General features: G+C 46.6%; 1 protein-coding gene across 1 annotated transcript in view; it reads left to right on the top strand.

The window, feature by feature from the left end:
- The first annotated feature begins 1,831 nt into the window (after positions 1 to 1,831).
- arfgef3 (ARFGEF family member 3) overlaps positions 1,832 to 17,592 on the top strand; it is a 34,724-nt gene continuing 18,963 nt past the window's right edge. The window contains exons 1-19 of the mRNA XM_034552834.1: positions 1,832 to 1,968; positions 3,908 to 3,959; positions 5,979 to 6,060; positions 6,466 to 6,606; positions 6,701 to 6,769; positions 10,136 to 10,252; positions 10,760 to 10,805; positions 11,592 to 11,676; positions 11,795 to 11,899; positions 12,114 to 12,232; positions 12,767 to 13,014; positions 13,193 to 13,305; positions 13,596 to 13,728; positions 13,810 to 14,161; positions 14,282 to 14,414; positions 14,510 to 14,862; positions 15,932 to 16,098; positions 16,240 to 16,405; positions 16,660 to 16,767. Coding sequence (XP_034408725.1) covers positions 1,884 to 1,968; positions 3,908 to 3,959; positions 5,979 to 6,060; positions 6,466 to 6,606; positions 6,701 to 6,769; positions 10,136 to 10,252; positions 10,760 to 10,805; positions 11,592 to 11,676; positions 11,795 to 11,899; positions 12,114 to 12,232; positions 12,767 to 13,014; positions 13,193 to 13,305; positions 13,596 to 13,728; positions 13,810 to 14,161; positions 14,282 to 14,414; positions 14,510 to 14,862; positions 15,932 to 16,098; positions 16,240 to 16,405; positions 16,660 to 16,767 — 2,674 coding nt within the window. The 5' untranslated portion in view covers positions 1,832 to 1,883. The remainder of the gene's footprint in view (positions 1,969 to 3,907; positions 3,960 to 5,978; positions 6,061 to 6,465; positions 6,607 to 6,700; positions 6,770 to 10,135; positions 10,253 to 10,759; positions 10,806 to 11,591; positions 11,677 to 11,794; positions 11,900 to 12,113; positions 12,233 to 12,766; positions 13,015 to 13,192; positions 13,306 to 13,595; positions 13,729 to 13,809; positions 14,162 to 14,281; positions 14,415 to 14,509; positions 14,863 to 15,931; positions 16,099 to 16,239; positions 16,406 to 16,659; positions 16,768 to 17,592) is intronic.

Raw genomic sequence — 17,592 nt, 5'->3', positions numbered from 1 at the left:
GCAGGTAAAAGCCTGGTCCTCTTCATGAAGGGGAGCCAGCTGCCTGGTCCTCTTCATGAAGGGGAGCCAGCTGCAGGTAAAAGCCTGATCCTCTTCATGAAGGGGAGCCAGCTGCGGGTAAAAGCCTGATCCTCTTCATGAAGGGGAGCGAGCTGCAGGTAAAAGCCTGGTCCTCTTCATGAAGGGGAGCCAGCTGTCTGGTCCTCTTCATGAAGGGGATCCAGCTGTCTGGTCCTCTTCATGAAGGGGAGCCAGCTGTCTGGTCCTCTTCATGAAGAGGATCCAGCTGTCTGGTCCTCTTCATGAAGGGGATCCAGCTGCCTGGTCCTCTTCATGAAGGGGATCCAGCTGTCTGGTCCTCTTCATGAAGGGGATCCAGCTGCCTGGTCCTCTTCATGAAGGGGATCCAGCTGTCTGGTCCTCTTCATGAAGGGGAGCCAGCTGCAGGTAAAAGCCTGATCCTCTTCATGAAGGGGAGCCAGCTGCCTGGTCCTCTTCATGAAGGGGAGCCAGCTGCCTGATCCTCTTCATGAAGGGGATCCAGCTGCCTGGTCCTCTTCATGAAGGGGATCCAGCTGTCTGGTCCTCTTCATGAAGGGGATCCAGCTGCCTGGTCCTCTTCATGAAGGGGAGCCAGCTGTCTGATCCTCTTCATGAAGGGGAGCCAGCTGCCTGATCCTCTTCATGAAGGGGAGCCAGCTGCAATATGGCTTTTGCAAATACTATTTAAAAAAATGCAAAGGACAGGTGGAGGTGCTGCTCCTCCACCTCACAGGGAGCCTGCAGGAAATAACAGAGGGAGGGGATTAGAGGTGTGGTCTCTCTTGGTGTTGGTTCAGGACTTCTCTCTGTGGACTTGTAATGACGTGCTTCTCGGTAACATTACACTCTTTTCTTGAAACTCTAACTTTTTTGGACTAAAACTAATCAAATTCACTCTAGAACTTTAGTCCTCAGCATCATAATTTAAATTAATACAAAGGCACCAATGTAAACTTTGCATGTCAAAATGCACCATTTACGACTATAGGATTATGGGATGGATGTATTTGTCTTCATAGTTCATAGTATATATGGAAGTATGTTACAAGGAATGTTTATTTGTTTTTTGTTGCACTGAAAACTATTATATCTAGTTTTTTAAAATACATATTTTACATTATATATAAAATGATCACTCCAAGGGAGCTCCATCTCACGCTTCCTCCGCCTGCCGCCGCACCGAGGCCGGAAGTCCCGTTCCAGTGACTCCCACGATCCCTGCCGCGGTTTCAAAATCTCTGACGGGAAAACGGTGTAAATACTGTGTTGCCAGATTGGATTAAAATCCCCCTTTGTGTCATTTTCCTCGCGCGCCACGCAGCTTTATTTTGGGGGATAACGTGGCTGCCGGGATCTGGACACCGGGACACCGGGGAAGACGACGCCCGGCCACTGGACCGGATTTTCAAAACACGGCGGTGCTGAGGAATAAACCACCGGCCGGTGGGTGGGGGGGGGGGGGGGACGGGGACCGGAGAGTGGCGTTTATTCGCTGTGTTCGTGGGCGACAATTAATGTGGATCGTCTTGTCAGGTGTATGATTATCTTCGCTGTTATTCCCCGGAAGCCAAATAGAGGTGGGACAACAACAACAACAACAACAACAATAAGAAGAGGAGAAAAAAAAAAGAAAAATAAGAGAGAAGCTTCCTTCTTCCACATCCAGCGGATTTGACGGCTGGCCTGACATCATTGGCTGGTCGTGGGTTGAATGAATCATCGCCTTCATTACAGGGTGGTGGTGGAGGGGGGGGGTTAGGGATGCTGTCGCTGCACCCTTAAAGAACACGTCTCGCGGATCCTCCTGAGATCAACACGCCGCTCGTCGCGTCGCAGCCAGCATGGAGGAAACCCTGCGGAAGCTGCAGAAAGACGCGTCCGGACACAAGCACAAAGCTCTGCGCGATGCCTGCGTCTACGCCCGGGGTGAGTGCGCGACAGCTGCCGCTCCCTTCTCCTCCTGGCTCCTGGTTCTCCTGGTTCTCCTGCTCCGGTTCTCCGGCTGCAGGAGGGGCTGGCAAAAGGTCTTTTTTTTATGGGGGTTGTGTTCTTCACCTTTGGGGTAACATGGAGCAGCTCCTGTAATTCCACAGGCCTATTATTTTGTATCAAGAAACCACAACAAAAATCAATGTTTCTCACAAGTTAATTTAAGGTGGCCAAAGACTGATAGTGGGGTGGAGGGATGTTGTTGTCTTTGTGGTTTTTATTTATTTTTATATTTCAAAACAGGAATACAAATAATATATATTTTTTAATAGATGCACCTGCTGTTTTTTTTAAATGTATTTTTAATTTTTGACTGGCTCTCTGGGATCAACATGCAGAGTTGGAACATAAACTAGTAATGTCCAAAAAACTCATTCAGTTCTTTTCAGACCATTTATAAAAATCCCACCTGAATCTGTGCAACATCACAGTAACTTCTTCCAGTAAATAAAAAGCACATTATCCTGTCTGCAAGATGGACCATGAACGCACCGTTCTGGAAGACCTCGAGCACACACTTTAAACCGCTCAGATTATTCAGAGGCAGGATGAGCATGCATAACACTACCGAGTGCAGATTTCTGATTACACATCTTGGAGCTCGATGTCAAGCGGATGTGATGATATCAGACCATATCATATGATGACATCATGCATAACGGTCATCGATACTGACGTTTTTGCTGACTCACCAGTCATCTCCTACCCAACTAAAAGGGCTGTTTGAATTTAAATGAAGTTCCATGACTTTGAGTATATCTTGCAGACACAGAAACCATCAAAAAAAAAAACGTATTCAAGTAACTCTTTGCTGGTCTCATCGGTGTCTTGTCTGCACAGATCAGTGCTTCCCCCAGAAGTTCTCTCCTCCAGAAAAGCCTCTGAAACATCTTTTAGAAACACGTGACGGTCAAAAGATCCAACAAACACCATTCAAGCAGGTGGAAAAAGAGCTTTCCACTGACGTCAGTGGGGATATTATTAGTATTTAAAGGCACGATTCGCCAGCCGTCAAGTGGGGAGAGAGCTCAGATTGTGCTGATGAAGGCACACACACTTAATCTAGCACAGGCACACACTAACTTAATGCACACACACTGCAAGGGGGGGGGGTTAAACCTAACAGGGTGTTAAGTGGTCTGCAGACCGTGTGTGTGTGTGTGTGTGTGTGAGAGTGAGAAGTGAGGCCTCCGCGTGGTGGAAAAACAGACACTATCCTGTGTGCCATGTTTCAGTTAAGTTTTACAGGACACGCCCATAACGGCAGCTCACATATTTACCTCCGAAGTGATGTGAAGGTCGCTACCTTTTAGAGAGAGACACACACACACACACACACCCACACAGTATAGTATTGTATGCAACATGACTGCCTGTGCAGAGGAACAGAAGATTGATGCAGTGCTTTTTTTAAGCGATGTCAGCAGGTGTCATATTTCAAGTTTAATACGAGGGAAGTTGCAGTCGCGTATCCCCAAGGTGACACCTCTCAAGGTTCCTTAGATACAGTTTGTTTTATATATATATATATATATATATATATATATATATATATATATATATATATAGTTGATGAATAACTCTGCATTTGTCTTATTTTAGGCATTTTGGGGGTTGTTTACCAATAAAAGTGTAATTAAACAAAACAGCTGGGCAAACTGAGGAAATGGTGCTTTAGTTTGGGATTATAATAATATTCTCAAAACTGTTGACATTAGCTTTAGTCTGGGGAACCAGATTTGTGTTTGGAGTCTCAACAAACGATACGTAACGCCATGAGAAGTCATTGCTTTTTTTAGACCAATGTAATCCAGGCATGCCCGTTAGTTCATTATTAAATCCATTGTTCTCTTTTCTTTGTGCCGTTAACTGACAGAAACCCTGGAGTCTCCGAATGGATCCGCCAAGATTTCCCCTTCACAGCTTCGGTGAGTTGAACTGTCAGTTTCACTTCGACTCAAAGCTTCGGAGTCCCAAACAACCGGAACCTCAACCAGAGACATTAGGAGCTGCTGGTCACCGGTTGTCGGACGCGGTAGCTTTGCCTTCCAGCCGCACAGTGTGTGTGTGTGTGTGTGTGTGTGTTTAGACATGAATAACCAAATATTGAAGTGTTCCTCTCGGAGCCACGTGGCTATATTTTCCTCTATTTTACACACCGTGTGTGATTTTTGAATGAATTTGAACAATCAAATCCTCCCTGGGATGCTGATGCAAATATAGAATTTGAGCACTGAACTTCCACATCACTCGGTTTTAAACACTGTACAGGACGATTAACAGAGAAGATATGAAATCAGCTGCAGCGGCTGGATGAAATACCATCGGTCGGTTCAAATATTGTGCAATGCGACGCAACACGTGACGAATATTAACTCGGGAGAGAGGGGGGGGGGGGGGCTTTTAAATAGTTTTTTGAGTCACTTGACAAGTAAAAGAGGAGCTCTTCACACTAAAAGCTGCAAATATAACATTACAAAACATTTTCCCTGAGCTTTTTAAAAAACATATATAATAAATAGTGGATGGGCTCAAACCACCCAAATGTGTGTTCCCTGCACCGAGAAGACGTCCAGTGAACCCGGGTTAGGGTTAGGGTTAGAGGAAGAGAACCGAAGCTGGTGATCATGTGCCGGAGGCCCTCAAAGTAAATTTAAAGACACAATTAACAGTAGAGCTCCATTTCTATTGGATGGATTTATTAAAAATCCACAAACCGACTTCTCCAGACGTGATCGTACCTGATTCTGAAATTCTCCGTGTGCACAATAAACGCAACTTTATGAGCCGGCTGGATTTCTTTTTAATATATTATGTTGCAGGCCTGTTGTGATATTCGACTTGAACCGGCGCTCCTGTTGTTCAGCTCTCCAACCGATCACGATCCCGTTTCATTATCATAACGTAACTGACACCGTGTCATCAGAACACTCCGGACGGAGCGGCGGTTTAAAAGTCCACGTGCCGAAAACTACTTTCAGACGTCGTGAATTATTCATTCGATAACCCCCCCCCTCCCCTCCCTGTTGCCTTCGTTACGGATTATGGGATTAAATATTGATGATAATGTGTTTTGTGCGACGGTGCTCGTCCGGCGGGCTCCTTCGGCCTCCACGAAGCTCGGAACCGTTCGAACCAAGATGGACGCTTCCGGTTCCGCGCTGGCCCGACGGGAGAAAAAACGACGGTTTCTCTCTGAGGTGAAGTTGCCGTGAGACGCAAATGAATGAAGTCAAGATGCAGGAAATGCATCAGTGCTTTGACGAGGAATGTCTTTGTGTTCATTATCTCACGTAGACGATTCAAACACATTTCTGAGCATTTGATAAATAGCTTAAGGTCCTTTTCTAAAGCTTTTTTTAAAATTTTTTTTAGGCTAGCTGCTCTAGTCTAGAGTAATTTATATTGCAAATCCACAAAAATTATCATTCTTGTACTGAATCTGTAGCTTCCTACCAAATACCATCAATGTCCGCCTAGAATTAAAAGGAAATTGCAGAGAATCAAGAAAAGAGAATCCTGAATTTGAAGCATGTGCAGTACCACGAAGAGCAGGAAGGAGGGAGGAGGATCTGGAGGTCACGACGGAGGTCAAGACCGAGGCCGTGTCCTATTCCGCTGATCTGCCTCCGTCCTCCAAAAGCCTACTTCCTGTTCAGTACCGTTGCTTAAAACGGGGAACATTTCCTGCCGATTTCAGGTTTAATATGTTATGTATTTCTGGGGATGCTAACTCCAGAAGTTAGCATCACGCCGGTTCCCTCGACGACGGTTCGGGGAAAATAAACACAAATGAATGAACGCAAAGTTTATGATGCGTACGTTATTTCTACCAAACAAAAAAACATTGACTTTGAAACGCTGACTCATTTCTGAGTTTCAGGACTCCCTTTTTTTCTCAGTGGGAGAGCGGATGATGGTGACAGTTGTTGTGTTCTTGCTTCCAGAGAGCGCTGTCTGCTGCCTCTACAGATGGCTCTGGAGTCTAAAAACACCAAACTGGGACAGGCGGCGCTTACTGGGATGCAGGTACCTCAACATCAACTTAAATTTAAAGAAGAAATCTTCCTTTTTACAATTTGAAAAGCAATAAAATGCATCTTTTGTTCAACTCAATACAGCGTTATTAACTCTAGTATGACCAAGCAAGCCAATTTAAGATACGGAATGTAAGACTCTGCGATGTTTTTGTGTTTTAAACATTAATTGCCACTACAGTCTTGCTATAAACCTCCTGCACATCAGAATTATTTCCCACACAAGCTGGTTGCACACAAGAAATGTGTGAAATAAAAAGAAAACACTGTGCACCAGCATCAAATTATTTTTTATCTGGAACTTTTTTGCCACTTCAGATTAACATATGCATTTACTTGGACATCGCGAGGGAAGCAGCTGCTTCGTTAAAGCCCTCTCTCCCTTCTGTCCAATCAGAAGCTCCTGTGTGAGGACAGGTTGGTGGGCGGGGTCGGCGTGGAGTTGGAGGTCCTGGAGAAGCAGCTGCTCAGCCAGATGCTGGAGGCCATCAGAGTCACCCCATCCCTCCATGAAGACCTGCAGGTGGAGGTCATGAAGGTACAATCCTGACCCCAGGTCCTGAATGTATAGCGTGTGAACTGATATGAATTTGTTTATATCTTTATCGCGTGTTTCTGTCTCCTGTGTGCAGGTCCTGCTGTGCATCACCTACTCGCCAAACTTTGACATCAACGGAGACTCCATCCTCCGGATCGCTGAGGTAGGACGGCGTGAACCTCTTCGGATATGTGAGGTTATGCATGTAGCAACAAAAAAAAAAAAAAAAGGGGACTTTCTGTTTTGCTTTATGCAGAAATTAATATTTTAGATAATGTGTGTGGCTGTATTTGAGAATGCGTCTAAGAAATGGGTTTCTCTTGGTTTACATCATAAATGGGATTGTTTGCATCCCATAAAATGATTTTCTTTATGTACCGGGTGTTGGACATGAATAATTAAAGTGTCACAGGTAACGAATAGGAGACACGTGTTCACGGCTCACCCCTCAGGCTGTTTATTTAAAAGCTAAATGAGCCTTAATGACTTCTGGAAAACAAGTTCCAACGAAGCAACCAATTAACCCACCTCATTATACCTGCGCTGCTGTTGGTGAGGAGGGGTCAGACGTCCACTAATCAGAAGGTCGGGGGTTCGACCCCCCCGGTCCCTGGGATATCGAACCCCAAATGGCTCCTCGATTGTGCTTGTGTGCGTGTGTGTGTGTGTGTGTGTGTGTGTGTGAATGTGTGTCTTGTGTTGTGGTGGCAAAAGAGGATTCCAGTTGCAGCCAAGACGAGAAAAGCGTATCGATTCTTTCGCGGTCCCAGTATTGATCGATTTGGTCCCAAACGTTTCACTTTTTTTTTTTTTTTTTTTTTTAAAGACGGCGAAACCGTTTACAAAGCGAGAAGCACATGAGCTCAATCTATTTTAATAATAAAAAAGGTGATGCTTTTGCTCCTCCCCCCCCACACTCGAAGGCCTTGTCTCATGCTGTACTTTCGTCCATTATTCAGGAAGTTGAGATGTGTGGTCCTTGCACACACACACACACACACACACACACACACACACACACACACACACACACACACACACACACACACACACACTAGATATTTGCCACATAACAACCTTCATTGAGATAGTGGACTAACCTGGTTGGAAAAAGGTTGTGTTGGTGGCACAAACTCTTTTGATGGATCACATTTATGACTCTGAATAAATACATCTGATTCCATACGTTGTGACAAAGATGAAGTCTGGACTGAGCTTTTCCTTCCTGGTGGTGTTTTGTCGGCTGTGGAGACAACGTGGAGCCAAGTCCAATGAAGCTCAGTAATAACTCTTTCTGGCACTCTCGTCGCAGTTGCCATGGTTGCAACCATTTTGAGGAATTGGCACCGAAAAAGAAACGGTTGCCTTTTTTGGTACTCTTATGTTTTATTGCCATTAAAGTGGATCTGATTACAGCTGCACACTTTACGTGACACTCAAAATGATAGTCTTCAGATAAGGGTCTTCATAATCCCCCCTGCGCAGGACAAAAAGCATATTGTAACAGTAAAGGAGACCCCCCCCCCCTCCCCCCACCAGCCTCCCCTGTTATCTCCAAACTTCAACCCAAATGAATGTTACCTGTCCTGTGACATCACTTCACTCAGCAGCAGCTCCTGTGTGTCTGACGTCCATTAACAGCTCGTAAAAACCTGCTCGACATGTTGTGTAAATGGGCTGCGTGCTGCCAGGGACGGCCATCTGGTGTGTGTGTGTGTGTGTGTGTGTGTGTGTGGGGGGGGGGGGTCATAACTCAGTTGCTGGAGAGGTTGTCAGCACCACTCTATTATCAGTACCATCCCATACAAACAATGAGGCTCAGCTTTTGGTTGCCGGAACTGAAAATGTGGTTGCCTCCAGGTTTCAGTCCCCTTTTACGTTTGTAGTGTTTTAAGATGCTTATGCAGCGACACGTATACATGACATGCCTTTGTGTGTGTGCGTGTGTGTGTGTGCGCGTGTGTGTGTGTGTGTGTTGCATTTTGATTTTTCCAGCTCAAAGATGCCTGAGATACTTTGGCTCCTCGTTGATTCTGATTTCTCCGTCAGCTGAATCGATTTCCACATTCAAACTTTTCCCACCGTCAGTCGTGTAAATGCACGCGCAGCGCTGTCCGGTTCTAGTTTTTTAAACGGTAATAGGTTGCCCCTATTCTTTATATGTAAAAAAAAAAAAACAACAACAAAAAACACTGCCACTGATGGCGACCAAATGCCAGGAAATCTCCTCCAATGGAGTTCACCGGCGTTGTGCCACGAACCTGGCGGGAGCAGTTGTGTCGCATTCAGACCAAATTCTGCACCTGCGCCACCTAGTGGACAAGGGAAGGCATGACGTGGCGTTATCGCCACCTGCAGGCAGAGGACGTAATAGCTGCAGTCATTTTATCACTTACGTTCACATGTTGAACACCATTGTGTCTGTGTAGAGAGTAATGCATGCACAGATGTCGCTGTAAAGTACCTATTATTATATTTGGATGATGTTGTAAATGCATGTATTGTCGTTTCCAAGAAGAAGAAGTTATAATTTTAGGAAGGCAGCAGAAGGGTGGTCCCTCTTCTCTCTTGTTCATCTCACACACACACACACACACACACACACACACACACATGCTGGTTCTGGAAGGCTTAATGATGCAGTATTGATCCTCCATTGATTAGGCCTAGGTGGAGGAGGTGGAAAGCATCCCAGAGGATGCCAAGACTTAACATCCAAGTATAATTAGAAGAGATGGTCTTTGTTTGGAGCTCCAGGCTGGGAGGCCGTTTTGTAATTGGTGAAATAAATCACATTTCATTGCTGACGAGCTCTCTATCTCTTCCCTAAAACCCTTCATCTTATTGTTTTAAAAAATATATATATATATATATATATATATATCACCATTCCTTTTTAATACGTTTTCTTTTTCAAATCTCAATTTATCTATGTCTATTTCATTGTTTTTTTTATTTCTGTGTGCTTTTTTTTCTTCTATCATGTGTTTCTTGTGAAATCTGTGAGCTCTCACGGGTATGAAATGTGCTGTATGGAAAATGTGCCTGTCCTCGCCTTTTGTGTGTGCGTGTGCGTGTGCGTGCGTGTGTGTGTGTGTGTGTGTGTGTGTGTGTTTACCACCTGAATGTGAAGAGTGAGACACCACTGCCGCTCCTGGGACCCTGTGTGATTAACCACACTCTCGTGGTGCTGCGAGGCACTTTTGATAAAAGCCGGCGTCACAGGAAGTGTTTGTGTTGCTCCGCTGCTCACTAACTCCGTGACCTTCTAATCTGGCCGTAAGATGTTTTGAAACACTGACGATGCATCTCCCCCCCCCCCCCCCCCCCCCTCTCTCTCATATGTCTGGTAACCGTGGTAACCTTTGACGCCATGGAAACCTCCCCTTTTTAATCATAGATGCTTTTCTCGGGATGGGGGGGATGTGCGTCATGACCTGATCTGCTTTTGTGACTCAGACATTAGAAAGATCACACATTGACAGGTGTGTGTGTGTGTGTGTGTGTGTGTGTGTGTGTGTGTGTGTAGGTGTGTATCCAGACCTACATGTCCAGCTGTCACCAGCGCAGCATCAACACGGCGGTCCGAGCCACGTTGAGCCAGATACTGGGCGACCTGACGCTGCAGCTGAGACACAGACAAGAGGTACACGACGCACACAACACAGTAGCTGCAGACACGGACGCACATATAGACATTAAAAATAAAAAACCTTTGAGACTAAACGTGAAACATTCGGGATTTGTCGCGTTTATTTTGTATTGTTTTTGATTTTAATAAAACATTTTCAAAGTGTCACTTTTGGGCTCTGTACAATTGAGACAGTAAAGTTTTACTGATTGCATCGTTTATTAATGATAACTCAATGCGTGATCAACAACAATCTATAAAAAACAAATTTCGCAATATACTGCAGAGTATATTAGACAATTAAGAGATATCTCTAATATGTTCACAAACACACATGTTAATATGACACAAAGACACATGTAAGTCAATCAGAAACACACGTAAACGTTTCCTGTGAATAGACGAGACTCAAACTCACTTACTCACACCTGTGTTGACACTGAAGCCCCCATCCCCCCCCCCCCCCCCACCCCCACAAAAAAAGACCCACAAGCCTCCCGTCGTGTGCTCCTCCTCCCGCAGGGCGCAGATGGAGACGAGGTGACGGCGCCGCCGCTGCACAGAAGAGGTAGGGCGACGTCTTTTGCCGGCGCTATCCTCCACCTCTGGAGCTGCAGTCCTCTCTGTGCACACGATGCACCGCAGCATTCTGTCAACCTGTACAATTTATGACGGTTCAATGCACAACAGCTGCCAGGAATGTGACCTTTTCACTAAGTGTGTAACGCTCCGTTAATGTCGACATTATTGGAAATATGCCAACGTAGTTACGTCTGTATGTTGTGATGTGTAGTGGACAACATTTATATTGAGAGGTGTTTAACATTTTCTGTCCTGACATTTACATAATAATAGAAACGCCTCTAAATACAATGCAGTCCACTAACTCTACAGTTTAACCACCCCCCCCCCCCACCCCGATGCTCATACGTATAATCGAAGTAAACATCGAGAGAATTATAAGAATACTTGGAACATGTTGGGAAATATTGAAAGCCAAAACATCTCTGTTGTCTCCACACGGCTCTCAACATGGCGCTTCTTTAGTGCTCAGAACAAACGGTTTCATAGCCACATAAACGGCTGTAATCACCGTAGTAGTAAGAAACGCCTCTCACACACACACACACACACACACACACACACATGCAAACACGAGACAAACGGCATCACGGAGATGGTACTGATTAATTTTATTTATTACAAAGAAATGTGGGGGGGGGGGGGGCGGAGAGAGAGAAATGTGAGAGACAGGCAAGAATAATTATGTTTTTTTTTTGTTTGTTTTTTAACATTATCAATAACGAAGGTGCCATGAATTCACTCGTTATTGTGTGCGTGTGTTTTTTTGCAGATGTTTCTCCCACCAGCCAGGCTCTGTGTGAAGACGTGGTGACGGTGCTGACGGTTTTCTGCGAGAGGCTGGAGTCGGTGGACAGGTGACACCGCAGCTTTCCCCCGTTGTTTGGCGTAATGTTCTTCTTCTTTTTTTAAATAACAAAAGCCTCAACGTGTAATATGTTCCCGATTTGGTTGTCGTGTCTCCCCATCCTCCAGTGAGAACCAGCTCCTGCAGCTCCTCTACCTAGAGTGCATCCTCTCCATGCTCAGCAGCTGCCCTCCCACAATGCACCTGTCCAGGGGGTTCGCCGACCTCGTGTGGTGAGACGCGACGCTCTTTTCTAATCTCGCGTATCAAGAAATGTGTGTCGGTGATCTCATTTAAATGTTTAGGAGATGCTTTACGTGAAGCTTTTTTTATCCAGTTAATGCTACTTTTTGGATATCTTGAATAATAATACATATTTTTTTTTTTTTTTACAATTGCTCACTGCGCTCTTATGTATTCATAACCCTATAATATTCCTTCACCCAGGAAGCAGCTGTGTCCGTCCCTCGTGGCGATCATGGGAAACCCCGCCAACGACAAAACAATCGCTTCCCACCACGGCTACACGGGCGCGTCAGACCGCCTCTCGGACCGCCACAGTCTAGGTAACCGGACCCCCCCCCCCCCCCCCCCCACCGTGGGAGGCCTTCACAATGTATACAAAGAATACGAGGGCTAGTTTGAAATGGTTTCATGTGTCTGTTGGAGAAACTCGTTGGAGGACTTTTTGAGTCTGACGTCAACGTGGTTTGGAACGAGCTCGTTTACTTAATGAGGGATTAAATAATTAAACAGTCTGGGTCCATCTTGAACCAAATATACAGGAAGCGGTTGATTTTTACCTCTTTAAAAAAAAATCCAGAGCTTGGAAACTGAGACCCATATTCAGTACAATAAATATATAGACTGTACAGTATGTTTTATTTCCAGCAACTTACATTCATACACCGTAAACACAGCAACGGAGAGCCATTCAGGGTTAAGAGTCTTGCTCAAGGGCACTTCGACGAGAGCTAGCAGAGCCGGGGGATCGAACCGCCGATCCTCTGAATGAAACCAGATCTTTTTAGACGTTTCTTTTGGTTCTACATGTGAGGAGAACGTGATGTTAAGTGCTTCATCCTCGTTTTCACCTCCAGGATTCAGCCAGGAGGTGGACCCCTTCGGTGGAGGGGTGTCCGATCAAGGCCGAGGGTCCGGCTGCTCCTCCAGCGCCCCCGCCAGGATCGCGCCGGTAGTGCGGACCGTGTGTTACATCGCCGCGGAGCTCGTGCGTCTGGTGAACTGCGTGGAGTCGATGAAGCCGGTGCTGCAGTCGCTGTACCACAGGATCCTGCTGTACCCGCCTCCTCAGCACCGCACCGAGGCCATCCGCATCATGAAGGAGGTGGGAGGAGGAGACCTCACTGCTCACCTTTTCTTTTCTTTTTTTTTTTCAGAGCATATTAGAACTATATGGAGCCATATATAATCCTTTCCACTTCACTAAAGTATAAGAATGTGTGTGTGTGTGTGTGTGTGTGTGTGTGTGTGTGTGTGTGTGTGTGTGTGTGTGTGTGTGTTAGATCCTGGGCAGTCCCCAGCGGCTGTACGACCTCGCCGGTCCTTGCGTGGCTGAGCCTGAAACCAGGAAGCGCTCCTTCTCAAAGAGGAAGTCCCACCTGGACCTGCTTAAGCTGTGAGTGACTCTTCTTCTCGTTGTTCTTTCTCTTACACTTACTTTGCACAGAATATATATATATATATTATTACAGTTGTCCTGAGCTTGACGTTTTACTCCTGATGATGTTCCTTATATAATAAGTTGTATATTCCATCTGGTAATCTGATAATAAAGTGCACATCACAATATTCCACCGAAGCAATTAGATGATTAACCAAAATGGAATTTAAATCCCGGCGGATTTCTTTACCGAAAGCAACCAAAGCGGTGAAGACATGATGTGCTTCTTCTGCCTCCTCCTCCAGAGTGATGGACGGCATGACCGAGGCCTGCGTGAAGGGAGGCATCGAGGCGTGCTACTCGTCGGTCTCCTGTGCCTGCGCTCTCCTCGGGGCGCTGGACGAGCTGTCGCACGGCCGCGGCATTCAATCTGAGCAGGTGCGGCGGCGGCTCCTGTTTTTAAGAAATCCGTGGGTTTTTAAGTACAAAAACCGTAAACAGGAGTCGTCTGTTTCTCAGGCTCGGCTTCTCCTCAGACGGCTGGAGGATCTGAAAGAGGGGACGGAGTCGACGCGCGAGTCCATGGAGATCAACGAGGCCGATTTCAGGTGGCAGAGACACATCCTGTCCTCCGAGCAGCCTCCCTGGGACACCGGATCTTCTTCCTCCCACGCGGCCGCCGCCGCCACCGAGCGCAGCCCCGACATCAGCATCAGCATCACCACGGAAACGGGACAGACCACTGTGGACCTGGAGGCCGGGGTGGCCGGGGAGCTCGCCGCGGTTCTGGGCCGCACGACTCCCGAGGAGTGTGGCGAGGATGCGCGCCTGCCCTCGACCTCATCCCGTGGCGGCCAGGAGGGAAGCGGACGTGAGCCGGGCCTCGAGGAGAACCAGGGGAGCCAGCGGGAGGAGGGAGGACGAGCGACTGGGGTTGAGGGGAGGGGAGAAAAAGAAAGAGGAGGAGACGTTGGTGGGGGAGAAAGAGGAGCTGCGGTTCCTCCAGATGTGGTGCAGCGAAGTCACGGCCTCGTCCACCCCGACATCACCAACTTCCTGTCCGTGGAGTCCAGGACCAGGCCGCCCCACGGAGGAGGGTCGCGTTACAGCGAGAGCAACTTCAGGTACGTTGCAGCGCATGCCTCTTAAAAAAAAAAAAATGTCCCATCAACCGTGTCAAAGTGACGTCATCGATATCTTCACCCCGTTGGTTCGCCAGCATCGAGGAGCAGGACTTGTCGCGCACGGAGTTCGACTCGTGCGACCAGTACTCCATGGCCGCGGAGAAGGACTCGGGCCGCTCCGACGTGTCGGACATCGGCTCCGACAACGTCTCGCTGGCGGACGAGGAGCAGCAGACGCCTCGCGACTGCCCGGGCCACCGCTCCCTGCGCACCGCCGCCCTGTCGCTCAAGCTGCTGCGCAACCAGGAGGCCGACCAGCAGAGCGCCGGGCTGTTCGTGCAGTCGCTGGCGGCGCTGCTGCCCCGGCTGCTGGGGCTGCCCGACGCCACCGAGGTGGACCAGTCGCTGCAGAACTTCTCCTCCAGCTTCTGCTCCGGACTGCAGGCCGGTGAGAGGGAGGGGGAGGTGTGTGTGGATGTGTGTGGGTGTGTGTGTGTTTGTGTGTGCGCGCTAAACTAACACGGGATATTTGCCGAAGGTGGAGCGATCCGTGCAGCACTCACTTCATTCATTACTCAGCTCTGGCCACCGGGGAAGTCTCTGCTGTGGGTTGAGTCCCCGAACGAGACGCTGGCTGTTTGAACAGCGGTGGTTGTGGAATAAATCTTTCAATAACTGTTCAGTAATACACGGTGTCAAGGGGACAAAGTGTCAATCACAAGCTAATTGATCAGTATGTGCGCGAGGATTTTAAGAAGGAAAAAAAAAAAGCCCCACAATCCATCTGTGAAAAGCAGTGAGGCTGCTGGGAGTTTTATTTTACTTCAGCGCGGCAAAATTATGAATCAAATGAAATATATATAATATATATACCGATTAAAACACTTGACTTATCATCAGCTCTCTCTCTCTCTCTCTCTCTCTCATTTCTCTCCCTTTTCTCCTTCGTTCCTCTTCATCTATATTTCCCACCACCACCTCCTCTCTCACTCTGCTTATCCTCTTTCTTTACTTTCATCTCCTTAGCCTACCTCCTTCTCTCTGTCATCCTTCTCTTTCTCTTTCTCCTCTCCTTCTTCTCTCTGCTCTCTTTTCCCTTTGTGCTTTCTCTGTATCCTCTCCTCCCTTTTCTCTCTCCTCCTCCCTCTGTACTATTCCCTTCCTCCCACCATCACCACTTCTCTCTCTCTTTTACCTCCCACTTAGTGTGATTTATTTTTGGTCTCTCCCTCCGTTCAGCTCTCTGCGTCTCGCATCAAATAAAAAAAAAAAAAAAACGTTATTAAACTAATAAAAATAATGTAAAAAATGTGGAAAATATATATATATTTTAGAAGTGACGTTTGTTTAGGTTTTTGTGCAGATATTTCCCAAAATAAGGAGCCAAAATCCCAACAAAACGGCCAACCAGAGTCAGTTGTTGCAGCCCGCCTCAGTGTGGACTTAGTTGTATCTTTTAAAGTTTCTTTTTCTTTATTTTTCATTGTTTAATGACGCAATATCTGCCCCCTCCCCAGGTGGGATCCACTCCCCAGGCTTCGAGGCCGGTGACACCCTGAGCTGTCAGTCTCTGATGAACGCGGACGCCCTCTACCTGGTGTCGTACTACGCTCTCCTGCTCAACCTCAAACTCTGCTGCTGCGACTACTACAGGAGGCGAACGCTCGCACCCGTCCTCAGCCTGGTGAGCGCCACCGTGTGGTAGAACGAAGTGGTATTTATTGGAAGTTGAATAGATGAGATGTGTATTGGAAATGGGATAAACTGTGCATTTGCAGAGTAGGATAGATTTTTCGATTGTGTGTGTTTTTTTTTTTTTTTGCAGAAGGAGTTTGTGCGTCTGATCCAGAGCAGCGGAGTCCTCGTGGTGCTCTCTCAGGCCTGGATCGAGGAGCTCTACAATCAGGTGTTGGAGCGCAACCTGCTGGGCGAGGCCGGGTACTGGGGCTCACCGGAGGACCACGGCCTGCCGCTCATCACCGTGCTGACAGGTACTCGCGCTGCCATTTGTATGTTTCCTTCTGGGACGTTTTCAACCAACTTTACTGGTCAAAGCTCTTTAAACTTCATTTGTTTTACCTTGAAGATGATAACATAAAAGATTAGTTCTTGCTTTTCTTAAAGAGACACAATGTTACCAATATTTGCACATAACTTATATAATTATATGTAATTGTAAAAACACGGACATCCTCGACTCAGATCACAACAACAGACAACTTGACTTCTTCTTATTTCCCTCCAGATATCGACGGTCTGGGCAGCAGTGCGATTGGAGGACAGCTGATCCGGAGGGCGTCCAACCAATCACCACTTAGCGTTGACCAGGCCGGGAGTGACACTGTGATGGCAGGTCGGTGGCCAAAACCCTCAGAAATATGACGGATGGATTAATCCATTGCTTCACTTCCTACTGTTTTTTTTTTTTAATTAATTTTTTTTACATTCAACCAGCTGTGAAAGATTTTTCCTGTTTGTATTTTTTTTTTGGAGTAATGTTCCCGAAGAGGAGCTTTTCCACAGCGCTGCTAAATCAGCCAAGCGCAGCACTTCTCATCAAACAGGCTTCACTCACCTCTGAAGCTGTATTAATCGGTTGAAAATGCTGCATTGGCATCCCATAATAGTGCTGCATGGGCAAGCGCTCCCACCTTTTTATAATTGGAGGCCACAGATGAGCAAAAGCCATAACAGATGGAAAGACAAATAGTGTGTGTGTGTGTGTGTGTGTGTGTGTGTGTGTGTGTGTGTGTGTGTGTGTGTGTGTGTGTGTGTGTGTGTGTGTGTGTGTGTGTGTGTGTGTGTGTGGGAGGGATATCAGCGACATTTAACCTGATTTGCTCATTAATTGGTTTATTTGAAGCACGTTTCATAAAACAAATAATTACTTCACCAAACAAGTCGGGATTTTTTTGTTTGTTTTTGGGCTATTTATATAAAACGTTATATAAATAAAGATATTTATTGGAAAGAGAGAAGTGATTAGTTTAGTTAATTTAATTCCCTACTGCACTTTGTGTCCATCCAATCAAATCGTCACATTGTGGAAGAAAAAAAAAAAAAAAAAAATGAAAAATTGGTGGACGTGTTTTACAAAATATTAAAGTATCGGGGGTAAATAAAAGCAAACACACACACACACACGCACAGACAGAAAATGAGTCAAGGACCACCTGCA

This window comes from Cyclopterus lumpus, chromosome 15 (assembly GCF_009769545.1).
Source record: "Cyclopterus lumpus isolate fCycLum1 chromosome 15, fCycLum1.pri, whole genome shotgun sequence".
NCBI classification, from domain to species: Eukaryota; Metazoa; Chordata; class Actinopteri; order Perciformes; family Cyclopteridae; genus Cyclopterus; species Cyclopterus lumpus.
The sequence above is the reverse complement of the archived record's forward strand: the minus strand, read 5'-3'. Positions and strand labels throughout refer to the sequence as shown.